We start from the raw sequence: 25,473 nt of genomic DNA on the forward strand, positions 1-25,473 counted from the left end.
CAGTGAGCTTCAAACTTTGCTGATAAAATTAAGCTATTCAGGACTGCAAAGACAATGGTCAGCAGCGAACTACTGTTGGAAAGCTTTGAGACGGAATGAATAGGCAGTAAAATGGCAGATGGAATTTCACGTAAATAACCAAAATGAGGCATGCAGAGAAGACGTCCTTGCTGTGCATGTAAAGGGCTTTGAATTCCTAGAGTGGTTTCTGTGCAGAATTAAACAAGAAGTCACCTTCAGCTTGGAATAGACAGGCATGAGAAGGACTATAGTAAGGATGGAGGAGCATGAGTAGGGTCTGTCTGTCCACTGTTTCTCCCAATGAAAATGAAGAATTTTCTTGAGAAAACCTCAGCCTGAACTAACTAACCGAACGTGCTTCTCTTGTGTTCTAGAGTGACTCTTCTCAGATGTGACAGAATTGTCTCTCCTGAGGACTTGCTCTCCTACCCAAGTTTCTTACCAGAAAAGGGTAGGCAAATCTCTCTAGGTTAATCCCCTGTGGTAATTGTTGGAGTCACTGTTCTGGCTCAGCCTCCAAACAGAGGTTTGGCTGTGGAGAGAGCTTCTTCACCCAGATGAATCGCTGTCACTGGTATTTGCTGTACGTGCATGATCATCTTTTTTATCTCTGTAGGCATCTGGGATTCTTCTGCTTGAGTGGCTGGCAGATAGCCTAGCTCATCTGAACTGGCAGCTGCAGAGGTGGAGACTGATCCGAAATGGTTGGAAACTGATAGGACCCTTTCTGGAGGCCTCTCTGCCTTAGTACCTTACAGGTACTGTGTACTTTGCTGCCGCATCTCACCATCACCTATAGATCAGAGATGGGAAAATGGGAGAGTGAAAAGGTGGAATCAGGAAGCGCCAGGGCCTGGGGCTCAGAGCACTGGCTGCAGATATTCAGGTGTTGTCTGTCTTACTGGAGGATAAATACAACCGAGTTGCTATCTGCAACCCCCCTGAAAGGAAACTATGGTTTAAGGAGCTGGGGAAAGGATTGGGGTGGGCAGTTTTCATCATGAGCAGGCAGGCTCCCACCTGCTGGAAGCGCACAGCTCCAGCCAGAGATCAAGCAGGGGGGCAGAGCAAGATTTTTTGCATCACGTTGGGTTCATCTCTCATTCACATGCATCATCACAAATATCAGCTCTGACAGCTGCTCTCTGTGCAATGAGTGTCCAGTGTTTAGGTCATCAATATCAAAGCCTATGTTTGTCCCTGGACTTTCACCAATTAAGAAGAAAAAACAGTGCTTATCAGGAAAGCCTGTGCGAAGGATGCTTTTGCAGTGATCCCTGCTTTTCCATCACTCTCTGTTGCCCAGTGCTGTTTTCTGCAGCAGTCCTATCTGCACACCGTCCCCACCTTGAATAAACCCATGGGAAGTGCCTGGCACTGAGGTGTTGTGGGTGAACGTTTCCTTAGGGGGAGGACAGGGAGGAGAAAGGATTTGCTGGATATCAGAGTTCAGCTTCCGGAGTTGCAGAAGACAGAAGTGGCACAAAGCACCTCAAAAAGGTGAAGCCAAACAACTGAAAAGCAAGAGAGCAGCGCATAGAGAAGAATGGTGGGAGGAGAGACAATAAAATAAAATTCTAAGAACAGATTTAGCAACAGTTTTTATATCCAATTTTCCTAGCATACGATTTCTAACAGCTTGCAAGCAGCAAAATGCCTGTGCTGTTTGTGCAGGCGTTTGACCATCTCCGCTGGCTCCACATTGCGTGTGTTTGTTACCACTGGTTTCCGAAATCCCTGTCTGCGCGGATACGTTCCTAATGGAGAAGAAATGCGGCTGCACCTCTGGGAAATGCATGGGGAGAGTGCCGCTGCGTGGTGGCACGGGGAATTCCTCTCTCGGAGGGCTCTGGTAGATGGCAAAGCGCTGGGTGCGTCCTGGGGCTCGGGCTGGTGGGCACGGAGCTCCCAGCAGAAGGATGCGCAGCCCTGCTTCCCGTTGTGACCAAGGGATTTGAGAATGGGATTCCAGATTGCCAAAAAAGTAGCAATTTATGTTTGCGACACCATTTTCAGTTAGTATAAATGCATGAGCTGCACATTTTCAAATGGCTGTGTTGAGTTGCAATCAGGTATTCAACTAAAAAATCTGATCGTGTCTCTCAACTGGACTTCCATAATCCCTATCTTAGCAGGGAGAAATATCCCGCACTTCACAATCATGCCTGATTCGTGTCATCACTTTTTGGTGCTATGTACATTTGGGAACAAATGTTTTTAAGGATGAAGTGCAGAAAAAGTAAAATGTCATCAAAAATCTCTGACGAGCATCTTGAGACCTCACAGAGAATTGCAAGCACTACCATCGAACTGGACTGATCCATTAGCTGCACAAACACAAGGTCAAATATCCCACTGGTTTCATGGTTTTGTTGCTCTCTTTTGTTTTTGGTATTGTATATTTTACAGGAGCTGCTCCAAAAGTAATGCCTCCTGTATTATTTCACTGATCCATGATGTCAGAGGTGGATGGTGGTGGGATGGCAGTAGAGACTGAACCTTCTCTCCTGTATCCTGTGACATGTCATTGCTGTGTGGGGCAGTCTGAAATAATGGCATCTGACATGGAAGTACAGATGAAGCAAAGGTAGATCGTTGGATTCCTCCATGCAGGAAAAAAAAACGACACCCATTGACAGTCATTGACACTTTCTGAGCATCGATGGAGATCAAACAGTGGGTGTGAGCAGTGGGGTGCATGCTGTGTTTCACAAGTGGCAAAAGCAACAGTGGGTCACCTCTATTTTTCAGTGCAGCATGCAGGCTTTTGTTCATCGCTGGCAAAAATGGATCACTAATGTGATGATAGTGTTTTGTAGCTGAGAATTTGCTCTTTCAAATAGTGTTATTGTGCTCCCTGTATTTATTGTACTTTTCATGGAAAGAAATAGGAGGCATTACTTTCAGAATTACTTATGGTCCAGGACAGTTCCACTTCACTGCTTGCAGCCCAAGAAAAGCAAAAGAAGCAAAAGGTTGGACACCCACGTATTACAGCATCTCTTTGAAGTTAATGGGAGTATTCCTTATTTCTCCCCAGGATTTGGGTTGTTCCTTGTAGAGGAATAGGAGCATCACGTCACACACTCCCATTTTGCTGTCTTTTGCCTCTCTCTCTCTCCTGATCTTTTGACAAAGGTAAGACAAAATGTGTTCTTCTGTGGTATGTGTTAACATCCTGCCTTTCCCCAAGGGAGGGTGAAATAAAGGACAAGAGCAGGACACAGAAAATATGCTGTGTCCTGCAGTTCTCTCTCAACAGTCTGCTGCACAATGTCTCAGCCATGGACAACACAAGTTTCTCGTGCTCAGGGACTTAGGGCTGTGATGTTCTGCATCTTTTCTGACAATGATGGGGCTGCTCTGTCATCACCCCCCAAATACAGAATACATTCTGCACCCAACAGTGCTCATACTGAGAGTAAAGCCTTGTTACTCCCCTGCCCTGGCATCCTTTATCACTTGGTCATTGGTGTTACTTGGTAGCTCTCACTTCTGTGGTTGCTTTTCAGTACCTTTTAGCTCTAGGTCCTTACATGTTATACCTGTGGCTATCAAATTTCCTTTGGTTCTGCTCTGGAGAAGGGAACACTTCCCTCTGAAGCTCAGTTGTTTCTTATAAAGTTGAATGGGCAAAACACAACAGTAAGCACCTTGCTGGGAGCATAGCCTGTGGGCTGTACCCTTGCTGTGCAGCCCTGCAGCTAATCCATCAGTATGCTGCCTGATTCTTCACAGACAGCTTTCCAAAACTTCTCAATTTCATGAGCTCTTCAGCCTGATCATAAGAGCGTTGGTGGCCTTCAGAAGGATATGTGAGTTTCCCCCTGTAACTTTTTTTTCCCCACTTTCTTAAGACCCAGGAGGGTTCCAGTAAAATGTCTTGAAGCTTCACGCAGGTTCTGTACTGCAGAGTTGAAGAAGGGAGCACAGTGCTTATTGCCACTATTGCGACATGCCTCTGATTTTCTTACTGGGACGTGCAAGAGAACTTCCCAATAGGGCTACTGGCTGTGTCCCACACAAACACATCTCCCTCTGCACATACCCGTTCCCTGCAGTACTTGGGGGCTGCTTGCTGCACCTGCAGGTCCACTCCCCTGCCCTGGGCTTCCCACTCGCCCTGTTTGCCAGGGGAACCTCTGGTCAAAGCTGCTTGCTCTGGACCTTCTGCGATGCTCTTGGTTCCCTCTGGGCACAAGTGAGCACAGTCGAGCCTTTCTCCCTGAGATCTAGTCCTTCATACTCAGCTATCTGTGCTCTGCTATCAGCTGCTGGAAGGCTGATTTTGTGTTTCAGAGCTCCGTCAGGGCTGTCTGTAGGCCGCCTATCACAAGGTCTCCACAGGGCTGCCTTGAGCAAGGTGGGCACAATTCTACTTCCAGCAGCACCTCACCTGCCTGCAGCAGAGCTGCTCCCACTTCACTTCTCATTCTCACTTTACATTTCCAGGCCTCTGGTTTTTGGAGGCTTTCCAGCAGGTCCACAACTTTCTCAAAGTGAGATTTTGCAACCCTGTGTCATCGGGAGAGTTGGAAATGCTGTTGAGCATAATGTAAAAGAATTAAGAAATATAGTGTTATGGAGCCCCCTATAACAGTGATAAAATAGAGCATAGCAAGTTTATTCCTTATCGTGTGGAAATCACACCTCAGCCTAATCTCCAGTTAAAATATTCATTAATACAGCCTGAACGATAAATATATGTAATTACTGTGGCACTAGTTTTCATTACAATTATGAGAAGCAGACTTGTGCACGTGAGAGGTTCTGACAAGATCAGGATAGCAGTGAATGGGGCCCATTATTTACACCTGTCTAACAGAAAGGGATTATACACAAATGAATCTATTGGTATTAGCATGCGTGTATCGTGCTATACCGTAGTGACCAGCCTGGTTTCTGGAAGAGTGAAGATAAGGGATAGGAAGGCAGGCAGAGGCTTGCACTGCACTATGGTAAAATCAGAATGTCTCCTAGAGGAAGCTGGTATCTATCTCGCAGACACACAGCAGCCCTGGTGTAGGGCAAGAGTCAGTGCAGACACACAAATCTGTTTTGGGACAGAAATGGGATTCAAGAATAGAATCTTTGCTAATTTTGGCTTTCTTTCACCTATAAGGAGAGGGAATTTGGAGATTCCTGTACATGAGGCTGCTACTGTTCTTCTGCTGATCAGCTCAGCTCACACTTGTTCCTCCTTCATGAGACTGCGTCGAGAGGGATTTCCTCAGGAGATGCAATCATGAGCAGCCTTAGCCCTGACCAGATCCTGCCCTTCTCTGTAGCAGTTCCTCCATGGAGCTCTGAGGGCAGAAGCAGGGAGGACAATGTCCCAGCCACTCTCTTCTGTGTTGGATGACCAGGATGCAGGCCTCAGTTTTAGCACAGCTCTTTTGTGTGCTGCAAAGAAGGAGCAGCACTCAAATGAGTACCCTGGGCAGGATGGAGACTTGAGTGGGAAGGAGTCTTATGAGTTCAACAAGGGCAACACAGAGTCCTACAACTGGGGAGAAATAACTGCATGCATCAGTACAGTCAGGGGCTGAGCTGCTGCAGAGGAGCTGTGCAGAGAAGGACCTGGAGGTCCTGGTGGGCAGCAGGTTGGCCATGAGCCAGCAGTGTGCCCAGGTGGCCAAGAAGGCCAGGGTGTCCTGGGGTGCAGTGCAAAGAGGGTGGCCAGCAGGGCGAGGGAGGTGATCCTCCCCTCTGCTGTGCCCTGGTGAGGCCACAGCTGGAGTGCTGCATCCAGTTCTGGGCTCCTCTGTGCACAGAAGACAGGGAACTGCGGGAGAGTCCAGTGGAGAGTGATAATGATGGCTAAGGGCCTGGAGCATCTCCCTAACAAAGAAAGGCTGGGTGACCTGGGGTCAGCCTGGAGAATAGCAGGCTGAGAGAAGGTCTTATGAATATCTAAAGGGCAGGAGTCAAATGGACGGGGCCAGGCTCTTTTCAGTGCTGCCTCGTGACAGACAAGGAGCAGTGGGCACAGGCTGGAGCATAGGAAGTTCCATATGAACAGGAAGAAGTCTTTACTGTGAGGGTGACGGAGAACTGGAAGAAGCTGCTCCAGAGAGGTGATAAAGTCTCCTTCTTTGGAGATATTCAAAACCCACCTGGATGCTTTCCTATGCAACCTACTGTAGGGAGCCTGCTCTAGTGGTGTGTTGGACTGGGGGATACAACTACCCCATATCACGTGGCAGCAATGGACTCACCACTTAATTGCATTTGTAAAGAGGTTAAATGGCAGGATAAGGATTGCTAATATGAAGTCCAGGCTGGAACAGGCAGTTCTACCTTCTGTGTATAATAAGGAACTGGTCAAACAGGGAGGAAAGAAGTGTTAAGTCAATAGAAGGGACAGCTTGTGAAATGAGTGGGCATGCTGTAAAAAAATGATCTTATTGCTTAAAGGGCCTGTGTGATTCTTGGCTGTTAAACCACAGGAGTGACACAGAGGAATTAATTTTACCTGTGGTTTAACGGGGGTCAAGGTAGCTTCTGAAGCAGGGCAAGCCATTTTGGTGGCTCTCTTCTTAAAAGGTATTGATATTTAAAGCTATTGAGGAAAGAGACACAAAAATGATTTAAAAAAAAAAAGAGAAAGAAAAGAAAAGCTTTGCGATGTGAGGCTCGAGAAGCTCATTCTGTTTAATTTAATTATTTTTATTTTTATTTGAAGAATAGTGTGAGTGGCCTTGGTAACAATGTAGAAATATTGCCGAGCAGAGGAGGAGGGGAGAAGGTAGGCTGGGTGCTTATCTGAGGGAAGGATGATAAAAGCTGGTGCCTGCACTCTGAAAGCACAGGAATCAAACTGTAAATTAGGCATCCTGTTAAAGGGATTAATGCTGGAACACGTGTCCAGGGGTGGTGGCACACTCCCCATCCTGTTATGTCCTTAGGTCAAGAATATGTCGTTTTCTGGGAGAGATGCTTCAGTCCAATATAAAAGATCTGTGCTCTGGCCAAGGGTAATGATGGGATGGCAGTGGTTATCATCTGTTAGATGCCCAATAAGGACTAAACAGGGCTGCATGTGCCAATTTGTTTATCTGACATTTCCTAACTAGAAGTTTAATCTCTGCAACACCAATAATGCTCTTTAGCACTGATAAAAGTGAATGGACAGCAGGCTCTGTGTTAGTGCTGCAGAATGGAGTTTGATATCTCCTTGCCGTGTGCAGGTTCCTCCATTTCATGCAAAGGGAAGCAGCTAAGGTTCTGACCCAGCCACAATGTCTGCTCGTACAGCACACATGCTGCTCTGCCTTTGGGAAGATTTTTAAAATAGCAATAAATAATGCTAAAATAATATTAAATGTTTTGTAAGAAAAGGGAAAAGTCTGCATATCTCAGTAACAACACGGTAGGATATATGCAATGTGGTATTTGGTAGATGAGCTGCACAGATGTAAGGCTTTGGATTAAGAGAGAATAATTTCCAGGTGCTCAAATCCATCCGCTCAGTTGTGATTTTTGGATTACATGTTGCAGTGGCTCTTCCCAACATCAGTGTTGCTGTTGCTTTATTCGGAGCTCTGACAGAGCTGCTTTGCCTAAGATGCACAGTGAGAAACTCTCCTTCCAAACCAAACGCTGTCTATGTATGAGCAAGGCACTGCCCATGTGTGTGCCATCCCCCCCCGAGGTGAGGGGACTTCTCTGCCATCACGTTGGATGTGTCGCAGCCCTGGGATCCGGGCACGCTGCCTGAGCTCTGTGTGCATTGTTAGCCTGGAGGTGAGCATTCCCATATTAATAAGGTCACAAGTAATATTCTGCAGTGGCTCAGGTTCCTTTGGTGATGCTGTTGGAAGTTGCTTAGGAACTCAATTTGATTTTTTGCAGGGGTGGCTCTAAGAAACATTACTGCTTGGGTTATTTAGTTGTGCTGTCTGTATAAGCAACTTACTGCTGGATAGTCTTGGGCTTTCGTAGAATCACAGAATTGCAGGAGTTGAAAGGGACCTGAAGAGATCACTGAGTCCAACCCCTGCTAAAGCAGTTCCCTACAATTGGTCACAGCTTGGTGTCCAGGTGGGCCTTGAGTGCCTCCACAGAAGGAGAATCCACCACCTCCCTGGGCAGCCTGTGCCAGTGCTCCACCACTGTGAGTGTAAAGAAGCTCTTCTATATGTTAGTACAGAACTTCCTGTGTTCAAGTTTTAGGCTATTGCTCCTTGTCCTATCACTGCACACCCCTGAGAAGAGCCTGGCCTAATCCACTTGCCTCCTAGCTCCCTTCAGGTATTTACAAACATCATCAGATCCCCGATCTCCCACGAACACTGTAGAGACTGCAGTTCTCAACTGCCTGCTTTTGCTAATGGTGATGCGCTGAGGACCCCATGTGTGTCTGACAGATACCGAGGTGGTCACAGCAAGTACCTGAGGGAGTTTTCCCAGCTCTGAGGGTTGTTCACATCATGAATGTAGAGTGCCTAAATCAGAGCCATGCAACATCTCCTTTCTCAAGGTGTGTAATCCAGCTGAAAAGGCAGCTTCAGAAGTGCTCCAAACGCGTTTTGCACTTGCATTGACGACTTTGTTGTCATCACAAGTCTTCCTGAGGCCGCCACCTGGTTGGGTTTTCTCTCTGCTTTTTCAGGGTCAGCGCGATTCCTGCACGCCTCTGTAAAGAGGGAAACTTGTGAAACGACGTGTCCCCTTCACTCCATCACAGCCGGCAGCCGGTCTTGTTTTCAGTGAGGGCAGCGCTGGGCGGCCGGCTGTTGGTGGTCGGGCTGCGGGTTCCCGCTCTGTCACTGCCAGTGCGGTGCGATTCCAGGCAGCTGGGCCGGCGCGGTTTCGCTCTCTGCCAGCGCTCAGGGCTGCCATCAGAAGGGGAGCGCTGGCAGTGCTCACGCTGCTTTCCATAGCACAAACTGGGAGCGCTCGGCTCGCTGCGGACTCCAGGAATGAGTGTGCACAGAGGGTCCGTGTAGCTGCTCCTGCCTGCGCACGGGGTGCCGGCTTCGGGCTCTGCCTCCTACCCGCGGTTCTGGAGCCGCCAACTCCTCACCAGGTAACCTCTCCTTTCCTATCGCCTACTCTGCAGGGCTCGTCCGCAAGGCGCTGGGCTTCGGAATCCACCTCTTGGTAACGGAGAGTCTGTGAGCGGGTAGGGCCCGGGATTCGGGCTGCCCGGTGCCGGGCGGGAGGCACAGGGCCGCTTCCTGGAGCTGTGCAGGCTGTCGTGTTCTGTGGGTGCCCGTGGCTGGACTGACCATGATGGTAACTGCAGGCGAGTGAGGCATGATGCCTTCTCAAATAAGAGAGGACTTGATTTTGTTTCAGTAGCCACAGATTTCTCTTTATCCTCTTATTTGCTCCCCCCCCTCCCTCCCTCCCCAGATACCGTTGTTTTTCTCCACTGTTTTTGGCAGTGGTGCCTGGACAAGGACACCAAGAGGCAGGGGAGCCCTTCAGTGCACATCCAGGGCTCCATACAAATTGTTTAGAGCAGAATCTTTACGTGTTCCTAATGTGTAGTGGGAGGATGTCTACAGGTTGGCAGAGGCATTAAATGTTACCATGTGACTTAATAATTTTGAAGGAGGATCTGAGACGTTGGGCTTGGCCTCAACACTTGAGGTTCTGATGTTGGCGCACATTCCTTGGATGGAGAGCTGGGCCCTGCATTGGGGAGAGGTGCTGCAAGGCTCAGGGCAGAGTGGTGGGCAGCCCTGCCCTGCACTCAGCGGTGCCCTGTGCCTGGGGCAGGAGCTCCAGCTTGGCCCCACTGGGGCATGTCCTGGTTCTCAGCAGCGTGGGGCTGCCTGGCAGCCCACTAGGAGAGTCCTGTGGTGTGAATGGGACCATGGTGCAGCAGGTGGTATGGATTAAGGTATAATACTCTCAGGGTATCTCAAGTATCTAAGCAGTGAAATGGGTTGGCAGGCACTGCACCAAATGTGGGGCCTTTCACAAAGGCCTCTTGTGCTGAGTATGGGCACTGAGAATATGGGAAATGGGGAACAGACTGTTCATGCCCACATCATTGCTTGAAACTGTCACCAGCAGCTCTTCTCCCCGGTAGCTGTGCATGCATCCGGTTCTGTCTCATAGCGGATAGGAACTCACAGGCTAAGGACCTGGCCCAGCTGGCTGCACATGCTCTCTCCTGTCCTGCTCAGGTTCTTCCCTTTGGCCTCAGCACACCGAGCAGTCAGGAGCTACGCACCATTTTGTGGACGGGGAACTGAAACGTGTGGAGGCGCTTTCATTTGGGTTATGCAGAGTTCTGAAATGAAGTCGGAAATGTGACTGCAGGCAGAAATGCACAAGTTCCTGTTCATGTCCTGAGCTGGTCTCTAGCAGTGATGTGAAGCATGGAAATCTGTACAGATCCTCTATCTATAGTCCTCTGTAAGCTTACATGCTGTTTTCCGAGCTGGCTGTTCTGTCGGTAGGGATCTACTGGAGGTTGGCTTGCTAATTGAACTGGGTTGAAAGTTCTTCCTATTAACATACACAGGCACTGATTTGTTTAATTTTTTTTCCCTTGCTGAATGTTCTTCAGCCTATGCTTCTCAGATAGGTGAGTCAGGCTGTTCTTGTAGACATGTAAGAATCTTGTCATATTCACAAGTGTTGAGCTCAGGTTGGAAAAGCCATAAATGACAACCAAAGTGTTCAGGAAAAATGATCACCTGCACGGAAACAGCCTCACAAGATGGAGGAGACCTGACCCACCTGTTAAAATATATCTGGTAGAGTGGGCTCCAAATGGAGGAGAGAAATACTGCTGCTGAAGGGCTGTGGTGCAAGAATGAATGATGCTAAATTGGCCTGGAGAGCATAAGACCAAAGAAGATGTAGACCAGCTGCCCAAAACTGAGGGAAAGCATCTAGAGATGTTATTTATGCCTGTGATGTGATTTATAAGGCTGTGACAGTTAACCTGCTTTTGCCACAAGCTTGATTTAGTGGCCCCAACTTCCTCATTTCCACAGAAGAATCTGCCAGATAAGGAAGGGGTGCTTGCCAGAGAGCTGCTGCCACTGCTCCTCCCCAGGGAGGTGCTGCAGTGTGCTGCCCTGCTTCTCGGATAGAGGACTCCATGGGGCACCATGACAAGCTGCAGGACTTCTTGCCCCAGGTGAGCTCTGCAAAGATGTGAGCATTTGATTTCTCGGAAGGTGAAAGTGATTTCTTATAACACATGTGCAGATTATTCCTGCAATCTCGCTGAGATGGAAGGTTTCTTTCTGCCTTGATTTCTTAATTCCCTCCTGTAGATGCCTTTTCTCCTCCTCTGTCTGATGCAGGGCTTGGGCCACATCTTCCCACCTCTTGCAGGGGCGACTGAGAGGGACCATGTTCACATGTTCACATGTTCACATGTGAAGCGCGCTGGCTTTGTTTTGTCACACATGACAGCAGTGGGAGTTGTGCTTTGCAGGTATTTTTTCCTCTTATTTCAGAGACAGCAGCAGTGCTAAGGCTATAATGAGGGATCTCTCATAATCCTAAGCATAACTCCCATTCCTCTTGGAGAAAAACATTGTATTTTGTATGTGGGCACCGCAGCTAGGTCTGCTGGCAGTGCTTGCTGCGTATGGCAGATTGAGGCATAGTGCTAAACCCCAGCAGCACCCCGTGTCATGCTGCATTTCTCCCAGAGAAACACAACATTTAGCCTCCCCGGAGAAGAAACAGGGATGGGTTCTGCAGTGTGAATTGCCTCTCCAAGTGAGTTCCCAAGGCTCACTCTGAAGTCTATGGAAAGGGAAAAGCCCCTCGGGAACAGTACTCAGTGCCACGTGTTGGTCTCCAGCTGCATCGCCATCAGGAGGAGCTTTTCTATCTGAGAACTCTGGTGTGGGAGAAAAACTGGCTTCCAACAGCTCATCTGTAAGGCAGATGGGAAGCGCTAGGCCATACAGCTCTGAAGGGACTGCATCAGGGACACAAGATGCTTTGCTTCAGGTGAGGGCTCCACAGCATAGCAAAGGCCTAACCACTGCCAAAAACACAGTCACCCATTTGCGTCACTTTCAGAATGCATGCATGGCTGAGATAAAGGTCACCTGGGCTCACAGTCCTGTGGGTGGGTTTTGTGGCCCTCCTGGACATGCAGGAAGGAAGTCAATGCTGCCGGATGTTCCCAGCAGTGAGTGCAGCAACCCTAGAAAGCATCCTTGGCTTTTGGTGTGCAGCGAGAGACGGTATTGATTTGTTTTTCTCTCTGGGAAGCTGTTGTTACAAAGCCTGAAGTAGAACTGCAGTGTCTGCTTTTGCTTTGTTCCCTCCTCTCTGTTGAGTCTTGTAAGCCCTACAAAAGCTCAAAGGAGTGATGCTTGTATAGTTCTGTTAGCGCTTTCCTTTCAGACCAGGCTTCGAGAAGCGTGTGCCTTTGGTAGGTGATGGGAAGGACGCACAAAACTCAGCTGTCTCCCAGCAGTCTGTGTGCTTGCGTGCCCTCCTGGCTGCAGAGAGCCTGCCAGGTATATGAGAGGCATTGCAGAGTGTGTCAGTCTGGCAAGATGTAGAAAATGATCATCTTGCAAGAAGTGGCTTTCTTTGCATCTGGTGAAAAATGACTTCTGTACACAGTGGTTGCTCCCACTTGATTATTGTCACGTAAGACCTTGATTTAATGCAGGTTTCAGCTACAGGAAGCTCACGAGAGAGGCTGTGTCAGTAAGAGCAATGGCTGTAGTGCCTGTCATGACCACACGTGTTTCTCAGGAATAGAGAATGAAGGCTGGAAGCTCTCCTGCTGCCTCTGCCAGAGGTGGTGTCAGGTTCTGCGTGTCCCCTGTGATGTTACCAAGCAGACAGCGCAGAAGAATGAACAACGAAAATGCTTAACTGTGCTGTGCTGATAGGAGGGCAGACTTCTATCACCCCGGCAGACTTCTATCACCCCGATACATGCGTTATCTTTGACAGTGCCCACCATACCCCGTCATTCATCCCATCCCTTATGCTTTGGTGATACCTGGATAAATGGGGGGAAAAGGGCGCATATATTTCTCAAGGACGCGTTTATGTTTCCAGCATAACTGTTCCATGCTAACATTACGACCTGAATCCAAAGAGGCACCAACCTGCTTTCCAGAGACTGTGTTGTGGGGCAGAAACAATGATGCCAGAGCAGCTCACCTCCTGGCAGGGATCTGGCCCATGCTTACCTGCTCTGGCAACACCCACTGCCTTCCTGTGGGCACTGGGGCAGGCTGGGGCTCACCAGGCGTCAGACACCCACAGGGCCAGTGGAGGCACAGTTCTGAGCAGAAAATGCCTGGAAAGGGAAGAGTAAAAAAGCTGGACCAGAAGGCAGAATATTTGTTATTGTCTCAATTAAGGCCCTCTTGTCATTGTAACGTGAACATCTGATCAATCTACAAAGCTCTAGTAACAGTTTGTTAAAGCACAGCTTCTCTCTGAAAGAGACTGCCAATGTGTTTCATGTTTATCTCTCAGGGACTTGGTAGCAACCATGTGTGGCTTGCAAATACAAAGACATGTTTTTTCCTAACCGCCTGCCCTCCAGATGCAGCCTGAGCCCTGAGCTGAGCTCTGTCTTTCCATCAGCCTCTGATCAGAGTTCTGATAGAAGCACTCAGTGTGTAACAGCACCTGCAAGCTGGGCCACAGCAGCGGGTACAGAGGACTGCCAAGGCATTCAGTAGGTAGCTGGGAACTGGAACTAGCTCCTGCTCCCCAGCATCACTTTGAAAATGGCCACACTGTTCTACAAAGGGCTGCTGTGCCCTTACAGCCACACTGCCATTATCACCTCAGGTACAGCCTGCTGGAGAGACAGAGCACTCAGCAACACTCAAGGCAAGAACCTGACAGAGCTGCTTAGGGATGCTGTTGTTACCTCTCATTGTTAAAGGAAGAAGGGAGAAACCACACAGGTGGAGCAAACAGCTGTAGATGGGGAGTAGAAGAGCTTCTAAAGGCAAGTCAGACTGGATTTGCAACCCCTAGGTGAGAGGAGAAGGCAAGTGTTTTGTATAGGGCGTGTTTATACCTCTGCTTTCTTTAGCAAGTAAGGATGCTGCTTTCCCAGCAACACAGTTACCAGCTGTTTATTTTTCAGTGAGGGTCACAGAGCAAAGAGGATTCATCCAGCACTACCAGCTCCTTCCTCCTCACATGCAAGGAGAACACAGTCGTGGGGGAGGCCACATGCCTTGTCCAAACCGATCAGCAAGTTGGCAGCTGTATTCACCTTCTTGGCTGGGGTTTGCCTCACATGCAAGGAAGAGAAATGACCCCGCATCCCATGCTGTCCCAGCTGAGCTTCTGCTCATGCTTCCTTCCCTCTGATACCTGCTCTGGGTCTGAGGCTGTGGAGGCCAGCAGTCAGCCTGCTGTCTTCCCAGCAGTAGTGCCAGAGGAGAAACCTCAAGAAGCAAGGAAAGTCATTGGTTTCCTAGGTACTCTCGACAGCTTATGATCTTGGTTATTTCTGGAAACAAAGAAGTCACTTCAAGACTCATTCCAACCAAAGCAGGCACTAAGGGGAGCACGGGGACTGGTGATCCTGCTAATACAGAACTTGCGTAAGACCAACTAGCACTCAGGATCAAAGCAAAATCCAGGCCTGGGTGACTAGAAAGTAGTGAGCCTTGTGCAGGACCAGAGGCTCAGTTCTCTGTGCTGTGTCAGCTCATCACTCCTATGGTCCAAATGGGGCCTATTGAACCAGAGACAGGGAACAAACTGGGGAGGCAGCTCCAGAGCCAACTTCACTTCTTGGATAGTTTGTACCCTAATACATTCCAGTGTAAGGTGCTCTTTGCTGTAGTATCTGATAATGCAGAAGCTCTAACTGAAGCTTTGCTCTTGACTGTGGTGGTTATGACTTCTCCACTGCCGCTCTGCCCCCCACCTGCTTCTTCCCCAGACCAAGGAAGCCTACAAAGAGGGGATTTCAGAGAGCTGAAGACATCTTTTTTGCCAGCCTGGATAAATCTGGCTAGCAAGGGAGAAGGGTAGATGCAGACACCAACGCGTTTACTCACCTGTAGCAATCACCTCCTTTAGCTAAAAAACCTAGAAAGCCGAGGAATGGGCTGTGTAAGAGAACAGTTCATTAACATTTATACAGCACACTTGTGCTTCCAAATGTCTGCTGTGTCCCAGGCTCTCCCAGCTGATAAAAATTATTGCAAGCTGTCACACCTGGCTCTCTCTTTCCAGCCCTGCAGGTAGAGGAGAATCTTTAACAAGATTGGGAAGGAAAGAGGAGACAAGTTCTCTCTACTATTCCATGGGAAAATAAGCTGTTGGATTATTGTCTGGAAACTGTGTGAAGTGCCAAGATGAGCAGTGAGAGGTCAGAGAACTCTGGTCCCTCCCCACTGAGTGAAGGCCTGAAGAGAAAGAGGGGAAGACCAAAGAAACAGCCACAGGTGAGTGCATATCACCCAAAGGGCCTGCCTGAGGTGCCCAGTGTTAACCTGGTAGGATCTGTAGGCAGCAAAGAGCAAGGGAAGCCAAGGTTTTGTGTAGTAAATATTAAGGCTACTCGGGAAAGCAGCAGTACGTGTGCCCTGGGGTATCGGCCCCTGGTGTCAGAGGTGCTCTAGAGGTCCTCGTGGAAAGCTGCTCAGACCAGGGAGTGGAATGGGAGGAGCTGCTCGGGTCTCTGCTGCAGTCTGGAGACTTTCAGGTGTCACAGCCCTCTGCTTCTGCGCCAGTAGTTGGAAGGAAGACAGCCACAGGTTGTTCTCACCCTGTTCCAGATGCTATGGTTGGGATCCTAGCAACTCATCCATTTCCCCAAGACAAAATGTAAATTGGAATGTAAAAACGGAAGTAGGGGTATTTCTGCCCATCTTCTCATGTGTTTCAGCATCAGGAAAAGCAGAAACAAGCAGATAGGTCTGTCAGGTGTGACCCTGCTTAATTTTCTCTTTATTGCAGGAGGAGGCTGTGGGCTCACTGCCTGAGAAAAAGCCACGAGGAAGGCCAAAAGGAAGCAAGAAAGTGAGCAGTGTAACTGGACAAACGGTAACAGCGAATGGCTTGTGTGTTTTACCAAGGGGAGGAGAGATGTGGCTGTATGAGAGGGACAAGTGGGGAGATTTCTCTTGATGGCCTGGGGAAGGCTGCCCCTGTTTTGGTTCACTTTCAGCTGCCGCCGTTAGACCCACCAGTTACTGTGGCCTTTGTCCGAACTCCCCCAGCCCTCCTGTGCTGCTGCTGCCTGCTTGGCACTTCCTGCTGTTTTTTGTGCTGCGTGGTTTCCATGTAGTGATGATCAGTGTGATTCGGTGGGCGCTTCCTCCCCAGCTTTGGCTCCTTCTGCTGCTTGTCCTGCGAGATCACTGTGCAGAGTTCACTTCGGCCGAGTGAAGTGTATTAATGGTGGTGCCCAGCAGATGTGAGAGATGAAAATATATCTGTTGTTTTCAATGTAGGTAGAACCTCCTGCTGGGAAAAGGCCCCGAGGAAGGCCCCGCAAGTGGGTAAGTGCAGTGCTCAGTCCTTCTCCTCTCTTCCAGGCACAGAGCTTTGGGTGGTAGTGGGAGGTTCTGCTGTGTTTGTTCTTCTCAGTCTCTCTGCAGTGACACAGAGCGGAGCTGGCTTGATGGCCTCACACAAATAGGAAGCTCTGAGTGCCTTTCCAGTGCCCCAGCCCCACGGCTCAGCTCCCATAGCAGGCTGGGAGAACTGCTGTGCTCAGGATGTGTCAGTCCATCACTGTCCCAGGCTGGGAGGCCAGGGCACAGATTCCATTCTCAGGCACAGGGGCTGTCATCCCAGGAGTCCTGAAATACTGCAGTGATTGCTCAGCGTGTCTGTTTGTTCTAAACAAGAAACTTAGAATAAAGCAAAACAGGGAAATTTGGTGACAAAACGGTGAGTGCGGCCAGCAGGAGGCTCTTCTCTGCAGCCAGCAAAAGATTAGTGAGAATTGGTAGCTGGAAGGTAAAGGCTTGAAAAAAAAAAAACGCACTTAGAATCAATAGGGATTTCAGTCCTGCAAATAAGTAATGGCCTGGGATCTATCTTTGCAGGAGATTTATAAACCAAAACAAAACACAGACAAAGCCACACAAATCCCACAGACTGCTCCATTTATTGCACAAAGAATTGCAGACCAAAGCCACACTGTGCACTCACTGCAGCAATCCAGAGGTATGCAGTCAGAACCCATGCCTCTTGTTCCCCAGGTTGCGTGGATTGAAGGTATCGCTATAAAAATAAACAGAGGTGTTCCCTGAAGGCTCTGTGGTCTGAAACCTTCTCGTGAATGAGAGGTTTGTCAGTGCTTTGTGAAGCTGCACTGGCAATACACTCACTGGAGTCCAAGCAGTCTGCAACACACCAGAAGTTATAAATTGCTTTACAGCAGAATTTCTGACTCCTGAGGCAAACATGGGGATTTCAGGAAGCACAAAAGCTGACCATTAGGAGCTATTTTAACTTACAGCTCATGTGGGAGGAAATATCAGGAGAGGAGTGTTAGTGCTAAAAAGAAGCAATGATGAGAGCAGAGCAGAGCAACACCAGGCAGTATGCTCTCACTGTGTAAAAGCCAAGATAAAGATTGGTATTTGGGTGGTTGCATGCAGACCAGCAATCTGGGGCTGGTTTTGGTCCTTCCCAGGGACCAGTGAAGGTCAGGGCTTTGCAGATTGGTTGGCAGCAGCTGGATAAGAGAGAGCCATCTGCAGGTGGGATTCGACCTGGCTGTGTGCTGGAAGGGAGGCAGAAATTGGGAGGAGAGAGGAAGGAGGCCTCAGCTGAGACAGCGCTGAGCCTTAATGCCGAGGCACCAAGAGAACGCAGAGTGGAGCTAAGTGCAGGAACGCAGAGGGCTCTGAGTTTCCAAGGGAATGCAGGATAGAACAACTTGATTTATTTCTTAAACTAGCACCCTGTCTTGGATGATGGTACAAACCGATGTGTCTTGTGGGTAGCTGTGAACTCCAGTGGCTACATGCAAAGGCAGAGGCCAAAGGACTGTGGAGGAGCTGGCAGGCAGTTTCTGCCATTCATCAATCAGTCTGAAACAGGCAGGTTTAACCTTCAGAAGTGGAGTAGTGCAGTTCTGCTCCCAGCCTGGTAGGGGACAGAGTAGACAACGAAGCTCTGTGGGAGGGATAAATTCAGTCCTCACTTCTACTATCACTGTGATGCAGGCTGAACTGTGGCAGGGAGGCTGTGGCCATGGAGCTCTGTTATTGTAGAGTTCTGGTAAGCAAAGAAGTGAAGTACATGCTCCATCAGTCTGGGGAGGAGTTTCAGAGTTTGTAAAACACTTGCTGGTAGAGCTGTCTGGTGGTGGCAGTGAGGGACTGTGTGTGTTCCTGTACTCCTTTTCCTTTTCAGAACCATAGGGTACTTAGGGTTGGAAGGGACCACTGGAGGTCCATTCGTGCCAACCCCTGCTCAGAGTGGGTTTTGCAGAGCAGTGCTTGGGATGCCCAGCCTGCAAGCATCCACATGTGCTGAAGTCCTTCGCAGCACCTGACATCTCTGATGGGTACTGGTGGGACAGGCAGCACTCTGCCAGCCATTCCCTGCTGTTACAGACAGCAGTAGCTGCCATTCTGGGCTTAGCAGGGGCTGAATTCATGGAGCTGTGTGCAAGAGCTGTAACGTCTTCATGTGCAGCAGCGCCTTACATGCAGAGCAATCTGTCATAAAAGCCTTTGTCCTTTGATGCATGCCAGTTTACTGAAGATTAAACTTTTTCCACACCAACTCTTTTGTTGTAATGCTTCAGAATGTTTTGCTCTCACTTTGGTTAATGAAGCATTGTGATGCCTCAGTTTAAAATTCATTTAATACCTGAAGAGATTTTTTTCAGGGTAAGGGGAACCAATACAGAAGAAATGGAGCAGACCTTTGGTTTTGAATTTTCAGAGGACAAAACACTTTGCATTTCAGGACAGGAAACTGTCCTGACATATAAGAGGTGTTTTCCAGGCTGAAAAAGCAGTTCTCCACACTGGGGAGGCTTTTCAAGGTCTTGCGTCAGACATGCAGTGGCTCAGGATGGACTCAGGCACCATTCAGAACCTGCTGTGATTGTATGAGGACACCACACACTGCTGCCTGCTCTTGTGTGCATTAGAATCATAGAAACATAGAATGGCCTGGGTTGAAAAGGACCACAATGATCATCTAGTTCCAACCCCCCTGCTGTGTGCGGGGTTGCTAACCTTTAGGCTGTAGGAAGGGATGGCAAGTGGGCGCACCTCCAGCACTGCACAGCCTGGTATAAACAGCACTGATTAAAAGCACTGTGCTTTGCATCTACTTTGTGCATTTGTGATTTTGTCTCCTGGTACTGACGCCACACGGGTGTTTTTTTTTCTGGTGTATCTCCTCACAGCCTCAGCTGGTGACACAAGGAGCATCTCAGGAAGGTGGCCCTCAGGGAAGCGGTGATATGGATGTGAACTCAGCGCCTGCCACGCAAGGTTAGAAATTAGACAACTAGGATCCCCTGGGGCTCAGTATGGAATCATACTCCTAGCAAAGCACACACGTGTCCCCACAGCCGCAGCACTGGCTACAATCCTTCTGCAGATCTGACCAACAGAGGAGTGTTTGGAAGGGCTCCAGGAACACAGGAGGGAAACACATTCCTGCCATCTGATTTGGTAGTGACTACTTGAGCAGAAGGGGAGGCAGAAAGCAGGGGATGGGCAAAGTCTCTATATGACTTCTTATTAAGATAAATTTGTCTGCGGCGATGGCTGCTGCTGCAGTACAGCTGAGTGAAATCTTCAGGCTATGTTAAGATAGCAGGCTCTCACTTTCTAGTGAAGGACTTACTTCACCTAAAACTATGAAGAGCCCTTAGCATTTGGGATGTGCTGGTGTTACAGATTTGTCCCAGTCTGTTTCTGGTAGTTGTGATCTCTCCTTCCAAGCCATGCTTGGAAGCACGTGGCAGCACCATGGGAGATGCTGATGCATCAGCAGCACAGCAGTCATGACACTGGCACATTTCTGGGCAGGTCTCTGAGCTGCATGAGCTGCTCTGAGATGAGGTAACAAATAACTGTGTCACTGTCACGGGAACACACAGATGCACTATCCAGAGCCCCAGTTGCATTGCAGCCATGGGAAAGTACAAGTTCAATGCAGCCTGTGCCGCTGAGGGCTGCCCTGAGCTAAGGGCCAGCAAAACCTGCACGCAGCTGAGCCCTACCTCCAGGGAGCATCGCAGGAGGTGATTCATTACATGCTTTCCCCTGAGTGGGAGATGGCAGAGAGCCAGCAGCCCAGGAGAAGCAGATGTTGCCTTGCTTTGCCATGCGGTCAGCACAGCTGCTCCCTGTCCCGCTGCCGTTATGCTGCAGCACGCAGTGTGAAAAGTGAGCCAACTGACACCGGGCGGGCAAACCTACTACAGGTTCTTACAAAGTCCCTGGAAATGTAGTGTGATAAAACTGAAACAGTTGGCCTCAGCTGCTCAGTTCAGCTTCCTCTGGGGCTCCCGCTCCTGTATCGCTTCCTGCCATCCAGCTGTGCTCTGACAGCAGTGGGGCTGTGGGCAGTGAGCTCACCCCCAGCCCCACAGCACCTTCCAACAGTGCTCAGACATGACCCAAATCCACAGTCCATGTGAATGTTCCTTCTCTCTGCACTCTGGGTGGGCTCAAGGGCAGCAGCATGAGCAGTGCTTCCCTCCTGTTGCACTGAGGTAGGACCAGATGTGATGGAGCAGCACCTCTGTGGGTCTGGGCTTAACTTGCTTATCACTGCTCCTTGTGCTGCCCTGAGATCTGCTTCTAGGAGCCTGCAGCGTGGTCTTCTGCTCTGGGCACAGACAGAGCTTCTAGCTGTTGTGGGGTTGATCGGTTTGCTTTTTCCTTTCAGTTTCAGGTGAGGGGCTTTGAGCACCCATGCTGTGGGAGGGCCCCGGTCCTTCACAGCTCTCAGTGGGGAAGGCATTTGTCCAACTTCGTGTCTGAACCATTAAAAAGAATTCCCAAAATAAACAATGGCCGCCTCCCTGCCTTCCAGTCAGGCCTTTCTGGGGAGAATAAAGAAGCAGGAAGGGCTGAACAAGAAATGTGCAAAACTTACAAGCCTGCCCTGGAGCAGCAAAGAAAGAAGAGCTGCTTTAGAGCCAGCCTTTTATTTTTCCCATGGCCTTTGCAGCTGGGTATCCAGCTCTGATTTTCCCATGTGTGTTTGCGTAGCAGAAGTCAGGGAACTCCACGCAGACTGTAGCTCCAAGGCTCTCAATAGCCTCACTCAGAGGCACGCTGCCAGAGGCTGCCATTCACGTTGGGCTTCAGCTTGAAGCCAGCACAGCAGCATGGAAACGCTGCTGAGAAGTTCTTTGAGTGCTTGGGAACACTGCCTTTTAACCTCACTGCCTTTTAACCTCACTCTGGCTCTGCAATAGGGCGTTTGAACAGAGCTCTAACCCTCTGTCTCCCATCATCTTTCCCTATAGGCATCACTGGAAAAGAGGATTTCAAGCCCAGCAAAGCTTCTGCTGCTCAGAGGTCTCTGAGCAGCATCGCCACCGCAGCTCAGTAGTGTGCTGCCTGCTCATGTCCTGCTGGAGCCAGAGGACAGGAAAGCAGCAGCACTCTTACTGTCATATTTCAAATTGTTCTTTGTGATGATTTTGGCTGCACTTTCCCCTCTGTTGTCTGCTGGCTTACCCAAACATCTAAGCAGACTTAAGGGACAAAACAACAAATGATATCTCAGGGAGATGCCTTTCTCAGTTTGTAGTACATTTTTTGAGGATACTAAACTTTTTTAACAGTGCTACAGTGACACAGTGCCTTGTGCTGCCACAGGTAGTGATAGGTCAATAGGGTGATACTGTTGTCTCAGTTATATGCAGATGCAAGAGAGGAAACCAATCTGCATAGCTGGCCATTGGACTTGCATCATACCACCTCTGGTACATGACAGCGTAGTCCAGGAATTAAATTTTGTTGATTTGCTCATAGGGACTGCATCTGAAAGAGAGTTCTTCCCTCACCATAACACAAAGGAGAAAAAAAAACCCAAAACCAACTTGATGGCATTTCCAGCTTACCTAAAGTTGTTGCTCCAGTGGTCAGCTACTTGGATGCTTTAGAGGAAAGCTCACCTCCAGCACCTCGGGGATTGACTCTGAAATATTTCTCCTAGTGTTAGCAGCTCAGGGCCGTCTTCCATACCTCGCTGTTGCCTCGTGGCACAGCCCCTGAATTTAATAGCAGTTTTCATGAACGTTTACAAAGCTTAGTCACAGCCACTGGATTTCATCACTTCCAAGGAGTGTCTGTAAAGAACCAAAGTGACTCGGTGGCTGCTGCTTTGCAGAGCTTCAGGATACAACTGCAGTTACTGTTGCACCTGCATGCATAATGTGCTCTGTGGGGTCCTCTAGTGTTGCAGCTGTGCAAATAAAAGCTGGCTGCTACCTAGCAGCCAGGAGCACGCATGTCAGCTCATGCTTCCAGTGTCAAAGAGCATCTTGCTACATTCTGAAGAATGGGGATATTTCCCTTATCCCCTTGCAAACAGCGAAATCCTGACAGTATTTTCTATCTGGTGGATGCTCTGCCTGCCTATTAAAGGAATAAATTGGGTGTTTCAATTATCTTTGACAGGATGTAAAATTGGCTAGCTCTACAGCGTTAAATATTTAAACAGAACATAATTGGCTTTAAATTTATGGCAGCTCATAGCAGAAACCCATGAAATGGTGGTATGTATTGAGCTCATTTATTATCCTTTCATTGCGTCTGTTTCCTTAGCAGGTATGTATTTAATACAAGAAAATGTCTGCAGGCATAAGAGTTAAGAGGAAGGGCTGACTGCAGAGAGAGAATAGAAAAAAAACACGTTTTTCCCTCTTGGTCACTTTGTCCAATGTGCCCGGTTCAGCAGCAACCAGGGGCCTGACCCTGCTGACTGTGCTCTCAGGTGTGCCCTAACAGTAGTTTCTTGTATGCAGTTTGGTGGTTTGGGCAGAAAACCCCATCTGAGAACTCTTTGTGCCTCCCCTGCCCCTTACCAGCGAAATCAAGGATCAGGTGCATCACAGGGAGTGACCTGAAACCGCAGGATGAGGCAGACTGCTGGGTGTGGAAGTCTGACTGCCTCCTGCTGCCTGCTCACATCCAGCTGGGACATTTGTGTAAGTCTGTCCCTGCTGACTGCTCCTCTGAGCAGGGAACCGGTCTTCCTCAGTGGACATGAACTCATCTGCAGTTTATGTCTGCATTCAAAGGGCACTCCAGTGGTCAAAATATCCTACCAACTTCTTTGTCTGACTGGTAATTTAGACAGATTTAGTATTTTTCTTTCAAGACTGTACTGTGTATTTCATTGAGCCCTATTACCTGAGAGCAATAACTGCGACCACGTGGGACTGAAATCTCAGTTTCTCTAAATGGATTTGGTTTGGCATCTGTGCAACTCGAGCTTTTCCTATGAAAACCAGGCAAACTTTTCATAGCTGGTGACATAGTGCAGGGATAGAAACTGCCTCAGCCAGATAGTAAATGCTCTGGGATCAGATCAGTAGCATTCCCTTGGGAATTTAAGTACTCCTTCTCTTGGAAACAAAAAATGTAGCATTTGCTACCTCTCAGCTGGGAAACCATGGGAGAAAACAGGAATCTCTGAAAATGTAATTGCTTTAGAGCAACAGAATGCCATGCTGTTTTGGGCTACTCTGCACATAGTCAAAATCCCAATCCATAACTTCAGCTTCCACCTTTATGCAGAGACTTGGAATGAAAGCCTACAAAAGGCAAGCAGAATTCCAGTCTTCGTCAGAGAAATAGGGTCTCACTCTGGATTTTCTTATTTGAAATGACCAACACTTTCTTTTTGCCATAGCTAGTCACATTGTCAGTGCAGCCAAATCCTACCTCTAAGTAAATGCCTTTCCAGTGTTTGTAAGCTTGGACAGTTTGGGTCTGAATCGTAAACAGGTCACTGCAGTTGGATTAGAACAGTGCAGATGAGAGATTTGTTATCCAGCAAAGTTTTAAGATTCTCATAAATGGTTCCGGTTTGGATGTAGGCATAAAAAAAGTTGGCAATTTGCAAATGAACCTTGAAGTTTATTTTTAATAAAGGTATAAAACTCCTAGTACCTCAGGCATCTGCTCTGCCTCTTCTGTGTTTAACAGCCTCCGCACACGCTCACATCACTAGGCACGCTTGTATCTGTATCTGAACCAGAGTGCCAAACATTATAAAACATGATGCAGTTACTCAGGAGCACCCACAGACCTATAAGAAAACAATAACCAGCACGAATGATGCAAGGAAAACCGCCCTGCCTAAACCCAAGTGTTGTGCCTACTGTGTATCTTCCAGCACCTTGTGAATGGCTTGATCAGGATACAGGATAATTCTGCTTCATTTATGCACTTAGAATTCTCTACAGCTTTTGTCTATGCCACACAGAGGTGGCTGACTGCAGAGCTTGCCATCTGAAGCCTTCCATGCTTCCTTCAGGCTTTGAAAGAAGAGGGGAATTCACTCTGTACAAATTTACCAACAGGTACTGAGGATACACTCCAGTTTTCCCCAGAAAATGTAAGCAGGGAAAAAAGAAAATCACACTACATTTCATGTAAATTCTTTCATTATATTTCAATGCTTAAAACACAGAACACTTGAATTCATTTACATCATAATGCTTCTGCTAGGTTGCACATATACTTCCAAGAACTGTGAGCGAAGGTGCTATTGAACTAAAAGAATACTCCAGTACAAGCCCAGCAAATATCCATAATATTCTTTTAGTCTTATTTTCCATACTTCTTTAACCCAAGGGCAGTGATCACAGGACAAAACCTACTGCTGTGGGAAGAAGAGTTGAAGAGAATTCCTCTGCAGGAGTGTTTGTTATACAAGTTTTATCTCAGCACTGACACAGAACGAGGTTTTGTGTGATTTTGTTCTGAGCTGGCAGATGCACTGCTCAGCACTGCGCAGTGGTCTGAGGAAACAGCCCAGCTTAGGTTGCCTTTTGTGGAGTGTGTAACGACAACACCAACAACACAAGTTTCCATCCAATTAGAGGGATTGAATGCTGGCAGGTTGGGATAGCCATGCACCAAAGCCACCAGTCATGTCCCTGCCCTGCTGCAGAGCACAGGAGGGTGACAGGCAATGAGTGCCTGCTGCTGAAGGGAGGAATATGAAGTCTCTGCAGCTGGTTGTTCTCAGTGAGCACTTGGAGGCGATAAAGAAATGGAAGTTAGGGCTGGAGGAATGTGTCTGCTTTTTTAGCTGCTCACATAAGCATAACCTCTAGGAAGGCCCAAAAACAGTGGCCTCCAAATTGAGATCACATGGAGTATTCGTACCCACACCCTCCTTCCAACAACCTCCCTGAAGTGCCAACACCAGCGGCCTGGCAATGTCTCCTGCCATACCTTACCAGGTGTTGAGGACAGGCCATTTTCTACAGGTACTGACACTTTTATACTTCCCTTTCATAGCTCTCTGGTTTTTAAAAGAGACAGAGGCTGAAAAACT

The 25,473-nt window shown here is 48.5% G+C and overlaps 1 protein-coding gene across 4 annotated transcripts; it reads left to right on the plus strand.

Moving 5' to 3' along the window:
* Positions 1–408: 408 nt before the first annotated feature.
* On the plus strand, positions 409–24,076 carry LOC104913102 (high mobility group protein HMGI-C-like). Of its 4 annotated transcripts, XR_002119463.2 has the most exons (8): positions 409–472; positions 638–779; positions 3,062–3,159; positions 15,190–15,401; positions 15,916–16,002; positions 16,413–16,460; positions 19,340–19,427; positions 21,422–24,076. XR_002119463.2 is itself a non-coding variant. In XM_019619948.2 (6 exons), exons 2-6 carry the CDS (start codon positions 15,312–15,314, stop codon positions 21,505–21,507), a joined length of 399 nt encoding a protein of 132 aa, XP_019475493.1. In that variant the 5' UTR covers positions 8,388–9,052; positions 15,190–15,311; the 3' UTR covers positions 21,508–24,076. The 4 variants fall into 4 exon arrangements, 1 of the variants encoding a protein (XP_019475493.1); XR_004161241.1 differs by lacking the exons at positions 409–472; positions 638–779; positions 3,062–3,159 and adding exons at positions 8,372–8,503; positions 8,636–9,052; XR_002119462.2 differs by lacking the exons at positions 409–472; positions 638–779; positions 3,062–3,159 and adding exons at positions 8,376–9,052; positions 10,983–11,128.
* Positions 24,077–25,473: the final 1,397 nt, after the last annotated feature.

Source organism: Meleagris gallopavo, chromosome 14 (assembly GCF_000146605.3).
Source record: "Meleagris gallopavo isolate NT-WF06-2002-E0010 breed Aviagen turkey brand Nicholas breeding stock chromosome 14, Turkey_5.1, whole genome shotgun sequence".
In the NCBI taxonomy this organism is placed as follows: Eukaryota; Metazoa; Chordata; class Aves; order Galliformes; family Phasianidae; genus Meleagris; species Meleagris gallopavo.